The 17772-nt window shown below is 43.3% G+C and overlaps 1 protein-coding gene across 2 annotated transcripts; it reads left to right on the top strand.

Moving 5' to 3' along the window:
* Positions 1 to 803: 803 nt before the first annotated feature.
* Positions 804 to 9131, top strand: LOC138663765 (oocyte zinc finger protein XlCOF22-like). 2 transcript variants are annotated; one of them, XM_069750103.1, is made up of 7 exons: positions 804 to 851; positions 2837 to 2987; positions 3113 to 3292; positions 3376 to 3499; positions 3583 to 3680; positions 3879 to 3969; positions 7734 to 9131. In XM_069750103.1, the coding sequence occupies exons 2-7, from the start codon at positions 2931 to 2933 to the stop codon at positions 8930 to 8932; spliced, it is 1749 nt and encodes a 582-aa protein (XP_069606204.1). In that variant the 5' UTR covers positions 804 to 851; positions 2837 to 2930; the 3' UTR covers positions 8933 to 9131. The 2 variants fall into 2 exon arrangements, with proteins under 2 accessions (XP_069606204.1, XP_069606203.1); XM_069750102.1 differs by lacking the exon at positions 804 to 851 and having other exon boundaries at positions 2841 to 3292.
* The last annotated feature ends 8641 nt before the right edge of the window (positions 9132 to 17772 follow it).

Raw genomic sequence — 17772 nt, 5'->3', positions numbered from 1 at the left:
CGTTATGTCACAAGCGTCTTTCACTCTATACAATAACGTTCGAAAGCCGCTGAAGAATGAGCATGTCACTGCCTGTAAGGGTATGTGTCCACGTTCAGGATTGCATCAGGATTTGGTCAGGATTTTAGGCAGGTAAAATCCTGACCAAATCTGCACCTGAGGTCACTGGGAGGTCACCTGCGTTGTCCTTGCGTTGTTTCTGCAATGTAAGGACATGCTGCGTTCTTAAAAGACGCGCCGCATGTCCGTTTTCGCGGGTCTGCCGCATGCGTCTTTCACTGCATAGTGGAGACGGGATTTAATGAAATCCCCTCCACTGTGCTGTAACATCTGGACACTATGTGTTTGACGCTGCGGCTCAACGCAGCGTCAAACACGCAGCGTTTCCTGAACGTGGAAACATACCCTAATGCTTCAGGGTTCGGAAACCCAGAAATGACATAAGGAGGAACATGTGCACCGCAATATCATTTTCACGTTGCTGTGTGTTATGTTCATCGTATGAGAGAGAGAAAAAAAAAAATCCCATTGACTTTGCATCGGGTTTCGTGTTTCGTTCGATCCCCGACTTTTCGCCATAATCGGCCGATTTCACTCGACTCGACTTTAGAGATAGTCGGGTTTCGCGAAACCTGACTCGACCCTAAAAAAGTAAAAGTCGCTCAACTCTAGTCCTGACCCCACACATAAACTTCTCCTCATCCAGCACCATGACAACCAGCACAGCAGAGTCCTGCATACACTGAGGCCCCTGATCATGTGACCCCTGACTCCTCCCCTCCTGTGACCTCATCACAGGTCCTGTGCGCACAGAGCAGCCATATATGTGGTGTGTGGCTCTGCAGGTGGAGGTAGGTGCTGGAGATTTCATTACTGGGTACAGGGGGCACTGTAGTCATTAGATAGTGGGGTGAGAACAGTATATCAGTGGATAGTTCTACTCCCATATGTAACGTCACGCACCGGAGTGCAGGCTGATGGTTGACCCTCCAGTATGCTGGGCATGGGTCGGAACCTCTGAGTGTCCCTGTTGCAGTCCGTGGGGGCTGTGCCCTACGCCTGGCGCTCAGGAGACATCGATGTGTGATGTGGCCGACGTTCCCTATGGTGTTTGGTGCAGAAGGAGGCAGGAGAGATTATGGAAGACGATGGCAGGCAAACTGTTCAAGCAGATGTAAGTTTTACTTGAAAAACACAACCAAGAATGGGGTTACAGCGACTGATGGTACAGAGCAGGCAAAGCCGGCTCCAGGTTCTCGTGGGCCCCGGGGAAAAGAGTCTTATTGGGTCGTTTAACAAATACCACGATTCATAATGCACAGATACAGCAGAGAAATATAGGTATAGTACAATGCCAAAGATTTAACTTCTTACATGAGTGATATCTATTGTATACTGTACAATAGGTCAGAAACCGGACAGTATAGTCCTCCATACAGAATAATGAGCCCCATATAGTGCTCCATACAGAATAATGAGCCTCGTATGATACTGCAGTATGTGATGGGCACTATATATGATGCTCCAGTGTATGATGGGCCCATATAATGCTCCATTTATAATGCTCCCCATATATGATGCTGTAGTGTATAATGGGCCCATATGATGCTCCAGTGTATGATACTGCAGTTTGTGATGGGCCCCATATATGATGCTCTAGTGTATAATGAGCCCCATATATAATGGGCCCCATATATGATGTTCCAGTGTATGATGGGCCCATATAATGCTCCATATATAATGCTGTAGTGTATAATGGGCCCATATGATGTTCCAGTGTATGATGGGTCCATAAAATGCTCCATATATAATGGGTCCCGTATATGATGCTCCAGTGTATGATGGTTCCCATACATTGCTCCAAACATAAAAAAAAGATGAAACCCCTCTCCTCGCAGCCTCTGCTCCGGACTACTCCAGAGTAAGTGGTGAGGGGCCCATTCGTGGGCACAGGCATGGGCCCCCATAGCGTGCCGGTGCCCACGACGGCAAGTGGGCCCCCCCCAGCTCAGGACCCCAGCACTTGCCCTGGTGCTGACGCCGGCCCTGCGAGCAGGCATGTGCAGATGACAAATTACCTTAGACAGGTGTCTAGCAACAGATACAGGGAGAGGTGTGGTATTCAAATGAGTCAAATGAGAGGTGCGGTATTCAAATGAGTCAAATGAGAGGTGCGGTATTCAAATGAGTCAAATGAGAGGTGCGGTATTCAGCAAGTGTGAACAGAGCATATCCTGTTCTCCAAACTGACCCAATAGAATCTTCCTTCTATGCCACGGAGTTGGTGTTCCCCTGCATCACTGCTCCCTTTGACCTTCATTATTGTGTAGGATTCCTGTGCACCTTGGGGGACCACTCACCAGGCCATTACTCCTGCGTCCACAGCGTACAATTCGGGTGGGATAAGGTGCTTTGCAGACCAGAGCATTCCATCTGCCTGAAGGGTTCTAGTCCTCCAGATAAGCTACAGGTTTTCCTCCAGTCAGTCCATCGCTATCCGGCCCGCTGGTAGGAGAAGAATAAGGATCCTCATATATTTCTTTGGCATTTCTCCTTCTGTCCTCCCAAGATGTTGCTTGCAATTCTGCAACTCTAACACTCTGTCGGATAAAGTCTGAATCTAACTTTTGTACACTAAGGGACTTCACCCACTAAACTTCTTGCCTAGCAACTATTCAAATGAGAGATTTTATCTGCTACTGTACTAACCGTGCAACAGCAAATCATAAATAGACATATTAAGAATAACTTACACAGAGTTTACCTAGTAATACAACTCTGGGGTATTACACATACTGTACAATAATGCTGGGCTGTGCTCCTGTGTTTCCTACAGGTTCCTACTATATCAGACCCTCTCCGTGGAGATGTTCTATATAAGAGAATTTTACTGATTTGGCTCATCAAGAATAAATAGGGACAGGAACAAGATGGCGGAGAGGATATTACACCTCACCCTAGAGATCCTCTTCTGGCTTACTGGAGAGGTGAGAGATTCTGATGACGTCACATTACATCATTCTTATCTATGGGAATAAGAGAGAGAACTGGAGACATGAGGACTCTGGAAATGTCTGTAGTGAGATTTATTAATGTGTCTCTTCATAACCAGGATTACACAGTAGTGAAAAAGACCTCTAGTAATCGCTGTCAGGACCCTGTGTCTGAGGTATGGGGAAGACCCCTGAGCCCAATCACGGGGCCTCCACCTCACCCCCTGATACATGAGGACATCAATGACCAGAAGATCCTAGAACTCACCTACAAGATGATTGAGCTGCTGACTGGAGAGGTGACACTGCTGGGAATGCTGGGACATTATACAGTAATGCTATGAAGTGATCTGGGGGATGACAGTATCATTGTATGTGTCAGGTTCCTATAAGGTGTCAGGATGTCTCCGTTTATTTCTCCATGGAGGAGTGGGAGTATTTAGAAGGACACAAAGATCTGTACAAGGACATCATGCTGGAGGTTCCCCAGCCCCTCACATCACCAGGTAATAGACAGGACTAAATACAGATAGTCTATAATTATCTGTATGTAAAGAATGAATTCAGTTCCTGTGTGTGTTTCCTCCAGATCTATCCAGTAAGAGGACAACACCAGAGAGATGTCCCCGTCCTCTTCTTCCACAGGACTGTAAACAAGAAGATCCCAATGTTCCTCAGGATCATCAGGTAGATGGAGAGAAGATGGCCTGAGATCTCCCCTATGATGTGTAGACAGTTGTGAAGGTCTTGTGTTCAGTCTTGTTTTATCCACCAGTATTATATGTTTTATACTTGTGTAATGAGAATGGTGGAGATGGCAGGATTAGAGCTGATCATAGATGTGTCTTCTCCATCTGTCTGTGACTTTTACAATATTTGTTTCAGGGTGAAGATCTGACCCATATTAATACTGCAGAGACATATGTGAGAGGGGATGAGCGGTGTAAAGAGGAGATTCCTACAGATGACCATCCAGGTGAGTAGTAACAACTGAATGCATAGAAGTCACAGATTGTTCTCAGTCAACGGCTGTGGCTGCATGCATTATTGGTCGTTTTACAATCATGTGGTCTCTAATCTGCAGTTCAACCACTACATGCTCCTTTACCAGAAACTGCTCCCATTACTTTTGGGCATGGGTCGCCTTCCTGTTGGAATTAGATCTGAACTGCTCAAAGCTTACAGTTGGGAGGACCTCCCTACCCCCTGGAATTAGAAGATGTTGACCCTTAGCTCCCCAGATATCTAAATTGAAAATCCAATTGACAGCGTACGTAGAATGTGCTGACAACTTAGAAAATTATTTGAAGAAAAATATCTGTATGGTAGACTAACAAAAAACAGAGGGTGTTGCTGTTGCCTTCTTGAATCTTGCAGTGTTGGTGGGAAATCTACCAACCATCATATAGCTACAAATTTTCTACCAAAAAATAGGGTTCGCGTAAAAAGGTTTTGGTATAATGATGCCGTCTGTTCCCATTAGGTCAACTGAAATATGAGATGAGATGAAAGATGATAAGGAGAATACGGGTCAGCTGACATAGTGTGGAGTGGATACTGAGGATGATAGAAGGGAGAATTTGGCTAATCAAAGTGAGAAAATATCAGGGTAATAGGTGACTAGTCTGCATCATGTGCAGACATCAGGCATTCAGAGGGCGGTAATCTACCCATCCAAAGCCATCTTAGTGGGGTGAAACAGAATGGGTATATGATATTCAGAAGGAGACACGTAAAGAAAGAAAAGTTTATAAAATGTGCCCCCAATCCTCAGCCTTTATGGGAGAAATCAATGATTTCCATTGAGCATCCACTAACAGCAAGGACTAGAGATCACCTAGTGAATGTACATTTTAAGGAGACCAAAAAGGAAAAGACAGTAGAGTCTAAGGGGAAATATGAGTTCTGCATCTCTGAGAACACATCAGAAAAGTTAACCTCTCATTTCACCCGTCTCCATACTAAGCGTGCTAATTTATACATAAGCAGTAGATTAGGAAAAGTGGGAATAGTGGACACATGACACTTTCCCCCCAGTTCTACAGTAACAGTACATCTCTCTTATCCCTCTGTAACAGTATCCCCAAAAATAAATTACAATACAGTAGTGATGTTCCTCTGTGTCCCCCATACATATGCTTCTGCTTATGTCTCCAAATATAGTAGAATTGCCTCCACCATGGCAGCCAAACAGTGATATTGTCCAAATATTATGCTCTCATACTGGTATAATGTCCCTCAAAATAGTAGTAATACTCCCTTTTGAGGTCCAATACCTTACAAACCCGTGTTGCCCTCATACATTGTCACCCTACGTGATCACTTTACATTAATAACATCCGTCTACGTGGCCATCATGCATTAATAATATCCCGCTATCTGCCCCCCCATACATTAATAGCATCTCCCCATGTGGCACCTATACATTATTAATGTCCACCATTTAGTAGTAACTTGCTCCTGTACAACCGCCATTTATTAATAATGTCCTACGCGGTCCCCATCTAGCTCCTCTCTTATTTTCCCTACCCCCAGTTTTGGCGCCATGCTGCGCACTTACTTTACAGCCACAGCCCTTTCAAGAGTCCTGAAGCTGCAAAGCACGCCGGCATCACGTCGCAGGTTGCTTACTGCAGTGACTTCATTGCTATGCGTGCGCCGTAACGTCGGAGTGCTCTGGAGGACTCTGATAGGGATGCACCTGTAGAGTAAGAGTGGGGCAATAGTTTCTCTCCTACAGTTGACAGTAATCCTGGCCCACGACAGGTCCTCCTCCTCCACACTCCTGGTTGCGGTTGCACCCTCTTTGCAAACGTTCTGCCCATGGTTAGAAGATGTGAAAGTTCAGCAACAAATCATCATATGTTCAAGGAAATTTATAAAACCTTTTTTGGGGAGGGGAATAAATCATTTTTGTAGTGACTTAGAGATGCCTATATGTTAGAAAAGTGCACCACTCAAAGTATCCAAAACCACATTCAGAAAGTTTATTATCCCTTCAGATGTTTCACATGAAGTAGCACAAAGTGAAATGCAGAAATGAAATTTTCTGTTTTACCCTAAAATGTTGATGTAGACCTTTTTTTTTTATTCCTGAATTTGGCAATCCCTATAAATATCCATACACTACAGTTGGGGCAGATGTAAGAGCTTAGAACGCAATAGCCATTCGACTATTGAAACAGATTTTTCTGGAATAGTTTGCAGGCGTACTAGAGTCTATGGGGTAACGTTTTTTTTTTGTGGAGTGTGATGTGTCAGGCCTGGCATGTCAGAGGGAGGAGACTTATAAGCAATGCATGTTCCTCTTTGAAATAAAATATGCAAAATGTCTCCAGAGAGAGAGAGAGAGAGAAAATTTGAACCATAGTTCCACTTATTGGAAGTGGCAATCCTAAAATTGAGATTCTAGTTTGGCTTTTATCCTAAGTCACATGAAAGGCTGGTTATAAGATCGATATTGAATTTTGGGATTGCTACATCCAAATTATGTGCTAATTTCTCAATTTTTTCTTATTATCCAGAGCAGTATTGCAATTCATATTTCATATACTGTATTCCATGTCTACATCCTTTAGCACGATAGAGTTCAACTTTTTTAGTATATTGTATATAGAGGTGGCTGTTTCTAGTATGCACCTATTCTCATTAGCTTGGAAATGCCAGTCAGTTTTTTGTTATTTGGCTGTGTGGGAGGCGTCTGACTGGTATCCAAGGGGTAACTTTTCTCCTTGCAGAGAGTGACATGTTAAGCATGCCAAGATGAGGAGACTTAAAGCCGCAATGCTCCTCTGGGAAATATGCAAATTGTCTCTTTAGAGAGGAAGAGAACTAGAACTCTAGTGCCACCTATTGGAAGTAGCAATCCTAAAAGTCAATGTCGTCGGGATGTAATACACAATGAATATAGTTTGGTCTGGTGTGTTATTGGAGAGGGGGAGGGGTGATGTTTTTTGCTTTCATTTATAAATATAATCAATAAAATGTGAGGTAGATATGGATAAAAGGAAAGTTGTTGATACAATTCAATGCATAACCGTAATGTAAAGGCTTAATCTATAATTACGAACAAGTTATTATTCGAGGGTATATTTGTCTCAAAAATAAAATATTTTGATAAAAAAAAAAAGTCATTGTTGACCCTTTAACAAGCGTTGTCACGTGACTTAGGATAAAAGCCAAATCCAGAATCTCAATATACAGACAATGTGTTTTGGGGTACTGGTCTTCATCAGTACAAAGTGTGAGATCTGGTTTAGCTGTGTGAGAGGCATCTGACCAGTATCTTAGAGGTCACATTTCTCCTTGCAGCACTAGAGTTCTAGTTCCCTTTCTCTCTGAATAGATAATTTGCATATTTCCCAGAGGAGCATTGCAGCTTTAAGTCTCCTCATCTCGGCATACTTAACATGCCACTCTCCGCAAGGAGAAACATTACCCCTTAGATATCGGTCAGACGTCTCTCACACAGTTAAACCAGATTGAGATCCCTGAAACACAGTGTCTGCAAATTGAGATTCTTGTTTTGGCTTTTATCCTAAGTCATGTAACAAAGGTCAACATAGACTTTTAGGATTGCTACTTCCTATAAGCGGCACTAGAGTTCTAGTTCTTTTCCTCTCTGAAGAGACAATTTGCTACATAATTTGCAATTTCTATGGACTTTTTAATTTAGAGAAATGTAAAATTAATTTTTAAGAATGTTTTCCAAAAAATAATAAATAGTTTTATTCTTGCCAGATGACTGTAACAGGAGATCAGAGGGACATCTGACATTTTCAGTTTTTAAATCGGATGAACTTCATATCACACAGGATACAATTGAAGTGAATGCCATTATTCCAGATATACCATCATCCCTTCACAGCAAAGGTCTATCATCTAATCCTGCTGAACAGATAATATCTTCAGATTCATCACAGACTATTAAGAAAAATAAAAGACACATTAAAAATCAGAGTGTTCTTACAGCAGAGAAGCCATTTACATGTTCAGAAAACGGGCAAGCTTTTTCCCTTAAAACTTCTTTTGTTACAGATGAAATAATTCACACGGAAAAAACATATTCATGTTCAGAATGTGTAAAATGTTTTGTAGATAGATCAATTAGTTTTTCCCATCAGAGAATTCACACATGTGAGAAGAATTTTCCATGTTTAGATTGTGGGAAATGTTTTATTCAGAAAAAAAAACTTATTAGACATATAAGAACTCACAAAGGGGTCAAGCCATTTTCTTGTTCAGAATGTGGGAAATGTTTTCCAGAGAAATCAAAACTTGTCCGACATCAGAGAATTCACACAGGTGAGAAGCCATATTCATGTTCAGAATGTGGGAAATGTTTTCTAGGGAAATCAAAACTTGTTCGACATCAGAGAATTCACACAGGTGAGAAGCCATATTCATGTTCAGAATGTGGGAAATGTTTTACTAACAAATCATATCTTCCTATACATCAAAGAACTCACACAGGTGAGAAGCCATTTTCCTGTTCAGAATGTGGGAAATGTTTTACAGCTAGATCAGATTTTGTGAGACACCAGAAAACTCACACAGGAAAGAAGCCATTTTCATGTTCAGAATGTGAGATATGTTTTACCACCAAATCATATCTTCTTATACATCAAAGAACTCACACAGGGGAGAAACCATTTTTCTGTGCAGAATGTGGAAAAGGTTTTACAGTGAAATCAGATTTTGTGAATCATAGGCGAATTCACACAGGGGAGAAGCCATTTTCATGTTCAGAATGTGGGAAATGTTTTACAGCTCGATCAGATTTTGTGAGACACCAGAGAATTCACACAAGGAAGAAGCCATTTTCATGTTCAGAATGTGGGAAATGTTTTACCAACAAATCATATTTTCTTATACATCAAAGTACCCACACAGGGGAAAAGCCATTTTCTGTGCAGAATGTGGAAAATATTTTAGAGTGAAATCAGATTTTGTGAACCATATGAGAATTCACACATGGGAGAAGCCATATTCATGTTCAGAATGTGGGAAATGTTTTACTTTAACTTCACGTTATCTTCAACATCAAAGAACTCATGGAAAAAGATTTTGCATATCTGGGAAATGAGAATTGTTTTTTTAATTGAAACTCATACTTTGATGACAAATAAAACACGCATAGACAGAAGCCATATATTGCATTTTTAAATTATACGAGAAAACATATAACAGAGAAAATCAACGTAATGTCAAATAAATAATCAAAAAAGGGAAAGCTTAAAGGGTGTCTAGGCATCTTACAATCAGCCATTATGAATTCCAGCAGTGGCTGGTTGCAAGCACATTTAACCATGGGAAATCACAACTCCATTTAATGTGTAGTGGCTGCTGTCGGATACTACAGAATAGTCCCTATTCAAAAGTGTAGGAGCTTTTCTGCAATACCGAGGAGCTGCAACTACTCATTGAATTTAGATGCACACTGTAGCTCTGTTCAATGTGTTTAAATCCTGCTGCTGGAGCTTATTGCAACTAATTGATGGGATTCCAGGTATCGGACCTTACCGATATGATATTGCTTACTTATCCCAAGAATCGATCATTAATATCTTATTTATAAAAAAGTTTACATGGACTCAGTGTGTGCCCCGCGATCTACAAAATATACCGTATATGGTAACGCACCTTGGAAATTCCATGAAAACATATGGGTACAAAATAATAGTTTTAGGGTATACTGCTAGACTGATATGTACACCTGCACCCAGAGCCATATTTGGTGTTCATGCTGCCGTAGGCACTCTAAGTCATGACTCACCCTACTGGTAAGTCATACTAAAAGTGCCAATACCCTTTAGATAGTAGTTAAAGTCCCCCATGCACACCAGACTGTCGTACAAACTCGCTGGTATTACCAGATTCAACTGACATTCTAAGGGCACCTGCAGACGAGCATATGAGAAATCTGAGTTTTATCCGTGTGGGATGATTTTTTTTTCTTGCACCCATAGACTTCAATGTATGAGTCTCATCCGAGACTTGAGAGAAAGCAGTGCATGCTCCAATTTTTTTTTCTCATGGACAGATGGACCAAGAAAAATCTTTCATCTTAACAGCACTATTGAATAACTTTGATCAGTGTGCTATCAAAAATAAAATGGCACATGGATGATTTATACTCTCGTCTGCAAGAACCCTAAGGCTACATTCACACATCCGTGTGAGTATTAAAATTGCCTGCTTGTTAGGCAATCCCTGCATGTGTTGAGGCGAGACATGCAGATGTAGGGACGCAAACATATTTTTCGAGTACATCGAAGACACGCGGTTTGCACCATATTCATCACTACTAAGCAACAAATCTGTGATGCAAAATGGAAGCAGATATAAAGTCTTCGATCTGCATCCATGTCTCATGGATCTCCTTAGACTTGAATGACGGAATCTGATCCGCGCATAAGATCACAATGAGACCTGCACTGATTTACAGGGATCACACAATCAAATTCATGGTTTTAACATCCATTCTACTGTATGGGACAAAATGCTGTCCGAGGAAAAAATAAAAACTGGACAGGACTTGGACGTGAATTAGCCTAAGGATGCAGTCAAATGGCCGTATAATATGGACAAAGATCACACTGCAGTGCACAGACTGGTCAGCGGCTCTTTTGACCCGAACATGACAGCTGCGCAGAAATACATACCGTATATACTCGAGTATAAGCCTACCCGAGTATAAGCCGACCCGAGTATAAGCCGACCCCCCTAATTTTGCCACAAAAAACTGGGAAAACTTATTGACTCGAGTATAAGCCTAGGGTGGAAAATGCAGCAGCTACCGGTGAATTTCAAAAATAAAAATAGATGCTCCATACCGTTCATTATGGCCCCATAGCTGTGCCATATAGTGCTCTGCACCGTTCATTATTGCCCCATAGATGTACCATAGAAAGGTGTGCCATATAGTGCTCTGCACCGTTCATTATTGCCCCATAGCTGTGCCATATAGTGCTCTGCACCATTCATTATTGCCACATAGCTGTGCCATATAGTGCTCTGCACCATTCATTATTGCCCCCTAGCTGTGCCATATAGTGCTCTGCACCATTCATTCTTGCCCCATAGCTCTGCCATATAGTGCTCTGCACCGTTCATTCTTGCCCCATAGCTCTGCCATATAGTGCTCTGCACCGTTCATTCTTGCCCCCTAGCTGTGCCATATAGTGCTCTGCACCGTTCATTCTTGCCCCCTAGCTGTGCCATATAATGCTCTGCACCGTTCATTATTGCCCCATAGCTGTGCCATATAGTGCTCTGCACCGTTCATTCTTGCCCCATAGCTGTGCCATATAGTGCTCTGCACCGTTCATTCTTGCCCCATAGCTCTGCCATATAGTGCTCTGCACCGTTCATTTTTGCCCCATAGATGCTCCATATAGTGCTCTGCACCGTTCATTTTTGCCCCATAGTTGTGCCATATAGTGCTCTGCACCGTTCATTCTTGCCCCATAGCTGTGCCATATAGTGCTCTGCACCGTTCATTCTTGCCCCATAGCTGTGCCATATAGTGCTCTGCACCGTTCATTATTGCCCCATATATGCTCCTTATAAAGTTGTGCCATTGCTGCTGCTGCTGCAATAATAATAAAAAAAAGCCATACTCGCCTCTCTTGATTGCAGCTCCCGGCGTCTCGTTCCGGCGTCTCGTCCCGGCGTCTCTCTGCACTGACTGATCAGGCAGAGGGTGCCGCGCACACTCTATGCGTCATCGCGCCCTCTGACCTGCACAGTCAGAGCGCAGAGACGCCGGGAAGATGGAGCGACGCCCGGCGTGTGGAACGTGGACAGGTGAATATAAAATACTCACCTAGTCCCGGCGCTCCTGACGCTGCCCCTGCCTGTCACACTGTCTCTGGGTGCCGCAGCTCTTCCTGTCAGCGGTCACTGGCACCGCTCAGAGGAATGAATATGTGGCTCCACCCCTATGGGAGTGGAGTCCATATTCAGTTCTCTAATGAGCGGTCCCACATGACCGCTGACAGGAAGAGCTGCGGCACCCGGAGACAGTGTGACAGGCAGGGGCAGCGTCAGGAGTGCCAGGACTAGGTGAGTATGCCTCAGCCCCCTCACCCGCCGACCACCGTGACTCGAGTATAAGCCGAGAGGGGCACTTTCAGCCCAAAAATTTGGGCTGAAAATCTCGGCTTATACTCGAGTATATACGGTACTTTGTTACTTAGCGGGTTACATGCCCTTTTGTTGCCTTTCCACTGTGGAAAAGCTCAAAAGCATTTCTTATCTGTGGATTTTCCTCATTACATTCAAGTCTATGGGTAAAATCCGCATAAATGCATATTTACCTAGAGAGAAATTGACATGTTACAGATTTCAAAATCTCACCACAAGTTTTGGCAAAGTAAAAGAAAAAAAGCCGCTGACAGATGATTGTTGGGTGAGGTAAGGATCTGGCATGTCTACTCAGACTGCTGATCCTTTTGATCCTTTTATTGTATAAGATATAGGTAACCGCCAGAGACGTCTGACAGCGGCTTTGTCATAGAGAACATAGAAGTATGTGGGAGACTTGGGAGAGACAGCTGCTGGCTCAGCAATTGGCTGAACCATCATTCGGCCGACCGCTTTCTTAAGTGTATGGGGGGTTTAGTCTAATACTTGTACTTATACTGCATATGGCATTGTTCAGACGGCTGTAATTTTAGTTTTTGTGTTGTGCTTGTACAACAGACAGCACACTGACCTTATAATGACACTGTATGATAAATCTGTCTACCACTACCCAAATTTACAGTTTTACCTTCTGAGGATGGTAGATCAATAATGAGCTCCATGGAGAAGTGGGTCCAAGGACTTTTTGGAGTGGGTTTGTATTGAAGAAACCAGCGGGACGGGTTCAGGGTGTTTTTTTTTCAGTACCAATTTTGCAAGCATTATCATTCTTCACAATCTTGAACAATGGTTCCTGTTTATTAGTCGGATTATATTGCTAATCTAAGAGTGACCTGCAAGGACAGAATCATGAGACTCTTCAAAAACTCATGGAAGAAACTGGGGAGGTACAAATAATGTTTGGGAAGGAGTATTGTCAGGGGCTAACTCTTGATTTTATGTATCTCCTCAAGAGATTTTTTTTTTTTAAATCAAGTACATTTTTATAAATTTTATAACAGTTACACATATACAAGTAACATTCTCAGCCAAGGTGTTGAACCCCCTCCTCGCCCCCCTAACATTTGTTATTCAGAATACCATCTCCTCAATAAGATTTAGAGAAACTGCAAATGCAACTGTACCCTCTGCTAGAATGGACACTTGTTCTGAGTCCTTGGTTAAGATGGGCAGAAACTTCAGCAGACAGCAACGGCTTTCATGTTTTTTTTTTACCATGGTTACCAGGTTTATCAAAGCTAGAAAAGAACAAAGCCTAGGATTTAGCCTTTTGGCTGACTCAAGATACACCTTTTATAGATATTGGTGCCATTTTCCTCGAAGGGCCAATAATTCATGATTGCTGATATCACGGTTCCTTTTAGTAGAAGAACATTTTTATGAAAGGAACACTCACAGACGGAGTTGAATGAGAGACTGTGTACCCTGTGACCACACCACTCCCACTCCAATCTCTGAGGCTATCTGAATGTGGAAAATATTGTAGAGGTAAATCAACTTTCCTTAGACATCACAGAAGTCACACTGGGGAGAAGCCATATTCACGTCCACAATGTGAGAAATGTTGTAAAAATAAATTTAATCTTGTTACATATTTGATAATTCACACAGCGAAGAAGTCATATGCATGTTCAGATTGTGGGAAATATTTTACAGATAAATCAAATCTTGTTACACATCAAAGAATTCACACAGGGGAGAAACCATTTTCATGTTCTGTGTGTGGGCAAGATTTTAATCAGATATCAAACCTTGTTACACATAAAAGAACTCATAAAGGAGAGAAGCCATATTCATGTTCAGACTGTGGGAAATGTTTTACACATAAATCAAATTTTGTTAGACATCAAAAAAGTCATATAGGGAAAAAGCCATATCTATGTTCACAATGTGGGAAATGCTTTTATTTCAAAACAACTCTTTGTAAACATGAAAGAGCTCACATAGGTGAGAAACCATTGTCATACCCAGAATGTGAGAAATGTATAATATATATATATACAGCCATGATGTAACAGAAAACAACATTACCCATACTGTTCCCACAAAGTTGCAAGCATGCAATTGCAAAAATGTGTTGGCACGTTGAATAATTAAGATTTCTCTTCTCTGGAACTATGTCTGCTTATGCAAACCCATGAAAAGCAACCCCCGTAGCCTATGCCTATTGCACCAAACTTTACACTGTGCAGAATTATTAGGCAAGTTGTTTTTTGATCACATGATACTTTTTATACATGCTGTCCTACTCCAAGCTGTTCAGGCTTGAGAGATTACCAATTAAGTAAATCAGGTGATGTGCATCTCTGTAATGGGGAGGGGTGTTGTCTAATGACATGAAAACCCTATATAAGGTGTGCTTAATTATTAGGCAACTTCCTTTCCTTTGGCAAAATGGGTCAGAAGATAGATTTGACAGGCTCTGAAAAGTCCAAAATTGTGAGATGTCTTGTAGAGGGATGCAGCAGTCTTGAAATTGCCAAACTTTTGAAGCATGAACAATCAAGCGTTTCATGGCAAATAGCCAAGAGGGTCGCAAGAAGCATGTTGGGGGGGCGTGGCCTGACCGCTAATGGAGCAGGTCGCATAGCGCGGGAGCTCCGCTGCCAGATAGAACCAAGCGGCACATAACGACTCACCCACGGCCCTTCCGGTCCTGCTGCTGCCCGCTCCAGTCCCTCACCCGCCGGTGAGTACATGGGGAAAACGAAGGCTGACTCCCGGGACCCCGCCAGGCGCATTGTGGATTTTTTCGCCGCCTCTCCCCAGCAGCGCCAGAAATCCAAGATGGCGCCGCTGTCACCCAGATCTTCCCGCTCAGCGCGGCGGGGCTCACAATCGTCCTCAAGCGCGGCTGCAGCTGACTCCGCCGATGCTCCGATCACAGCGTCCCTGATGAGGGACATGCTGGGAGACCTCCGCACTTCCTTGCAGGAAGATATGTGCGCCATGCTGGCAGACCTTAAAGGGGAGGTGGAGGAGCTGGGAGGTCGCACAGATCACTTAGAGCAAAAAATGACAGAGCTTGTGGCCTCGCACAATGAGCTATGGGATGCTCATGAAGAATTATCTTCTCTTGCCACTAAAATGTACTCTAAATCTTTGGATTTGGAGGACAGATCTAGAAGAAACAATGTTAAGCTCGGAGGCATTGATGAAGCAGTGTCCTCAGAAGACCTTAGATCCTTCTTACAAGATTTTATACTTGCCGTCCTCCCTAATGCAACTAAAGAGGGAATTATTATTGATCGCATCCACCGGATCCCCAAGCCCTCAGGACTAGGACCCTCCGTTCCCAGAGATGTGCTGGCTCGTATACATTTCTTCATCATGAAGGAGGAATTTTTACAGGCACTAAGGGGCAAACCAACACTCCCGGAACATTTTGCCAACATCTCCGTCTTCCCAGACCTGTCCCCCGGAACTCTGGCTCAACGTAAAGCCTTCTTGCCTTATACCACAGCCCTGAGAGAAAACGGCATTTTATATCGTTGGGGCTTTCCCACCAAACTCTGCATCCGCAGAGATGGCTGAGTCACCACGTGCTCAAGCTGCGAAGACCCTAACCAGTGGGGACTGAATCTCCCCATCCCTCCGCCTTCTTCCTCGGCTACTCCTGGGCCCGGTGGCGCCAAACCGGGAAGACGCCGGATCATCCCTGACTGGAAGGTTGCCTGACTCCACAATCATTGGTTCCTGGCTGGAATTCTTTTTTCCTTTTCCCGCATAACTTTTGTTTTTCTTTTTTCCTCCCAATTTCTTATCTTTCTTTTTTTTTTCTTTTTGCTTCCCATCCCCCTTTTAAACTTTTTTCACTACCGAGAGTAGTTTTCTGCTGGGACTGCCTCAGCGTTTTGCCCCACAGGTGGATTGTTTGCAGATTTTCACCTTCGGATTCAGGTTTTGCCTGAATGGACTTTCATGTTCTGATGTTTACCCTGTTATTCCTCCCTTCCCTCTTTTCCTCCCTACCCACCCTCACCCCACCATTCTATTTGCTGGTAAACCTGGTTGGTCCGCTTTGCTGTCATAAGATCACACCTCTCACCAGAGTACAAGACATAATCAGTACCCCTTTTGATATTGATAATGAGTATCTCACTCCATTCTATTAATGTCAACGGCCTTAACTCTCCTGGGAAGAGGTCGCTGGTTTGGCGCCAACTTTCTAAAACCCGCCACGACATCATATGCATTCAAGAAACCCACTTGCTTGAGTGCGACAACTTTAGAATGCACTCAGGCCTATTTCCACATCAATTCTTTGCTAACAATCAATCTAAAAAAGCTGGAGTTGCCGTCTTTTTCAGCAAAGCGAACTCTTTCCAATTGATCAAATCTGTAGCTGACCCTATGGGCAGATTCCTTATAGTACTATGTCTAATTAACAACTCCCCCTACACTATTGCCTCAGTCTATGCCCCCAACTTCGGTCAAATCAAATTTTTAACGGCATTCTTTCAGACACTGAATGGCTTTAATCACGGTTATAAGTTGATCGCAGGTGACTTTAACATCCCTGTATCTAAAAACCTGGACTGCTCGTCCGCCTCAATATCCAGGGGCGAAGCCGCTCAACTCATTAGCACCTCTAATCTACATGATGTATGGAGATACTTCCACTGCAACGAACGCGACTATACATTCTGGTCTCCCAGGCATAGTTCTTATAGCAGAATTGATTACATTTTGGTAGATGATGTAGCCCTTCCCCAATGTATCTCTGCGGAAATAGGCAATATCACTTGGTCCGACCACGCGCCTGTCTCGATCTCCCTGAGTGACTCCATGGCAATTAGAGCACCCTCACAGTGGCGGCTCAATGAGCTTCTCCTAAACGATCAATCGAATTCACAAGTAATAGAGGCATCCTTAAAGGAGTTTTTCTCCTTAAATGACTCCGCGGAAATACGCGATGACTCTCTCTGGTTTGCTCACAAGGCGGTGATCCGTGGCCACTTTATTAAAATGGCTACTCTTGCTAAACGGAAATATAATGCGAGTCTACATGCGGCCCTGAATAAGATAGGCCTCCTAGAGGCCCAGCAAAAGCTACTTCCATCTCCACAATTGTTCTCAGACCTCTCTACGGCCCGTCTTCACCTCCGCCAACTGCTTCTCAGTAAAACGGAACATGCACTCAGGAAATCTAGAGCCAAATTCTACTCAATGGGTGATCGGGGGGGTGCGTTGCTGGCCAAGCGTGTTAAAAAGAAGGAGGTTCAGTCTAAGATACATTACATACAGAGATCAGATGGTTCCCGTATCTATAATCCTATCCATATAGCAGAGGAATTCACATCATACTACTCCTCCCTGTATAATCTTAAATCAGATCCCAATATTCCACAACCTTCCCAGTCCTCCATAGCCTCTTTTTTGGACCAAGCGAACCTTCCCTCAGTTACTTCAGATCAACTATCCTTTCTTAATGCCCTGATTGTGCCCTCTGAAATAGCTCAAATCATTAAGGAGGCAAAGAAACGTTCGGCCCCTGGCCCGGATGGTTTCTCCCTTCCCTATTACGCTCAATTCCTCCCAACTCTGTCCCCTTATCTCCTACGCCTTTTTAATCATTGGCTTTCTACGGGCGACATCAAAAGCGAAGGCCTGGAAGCCTCTATTGCTACCC

The sequence above is a fragment of the Ranitomeya imitator genome, chromosome 2 (assembly GCF_032444005.1).
Source record: "Ranitomeya imitator isolate aRanImi1 chromosome 2, aRanImi1.pri, whole genome shotgun sequence".
NCBI classification, from domain to species: domain Eukaryota; kingdom Metazoa; phylum Chordata; class Amphibia; order Anura; family Dendrobatidae; genus Ranitomeya; species Ranitomeya imitator.
The sequence above is the reverse complement of the archived record's forward strand: the minus strand, read 5'-3'. Positions and strand labels throughout refer to the sequence as shown.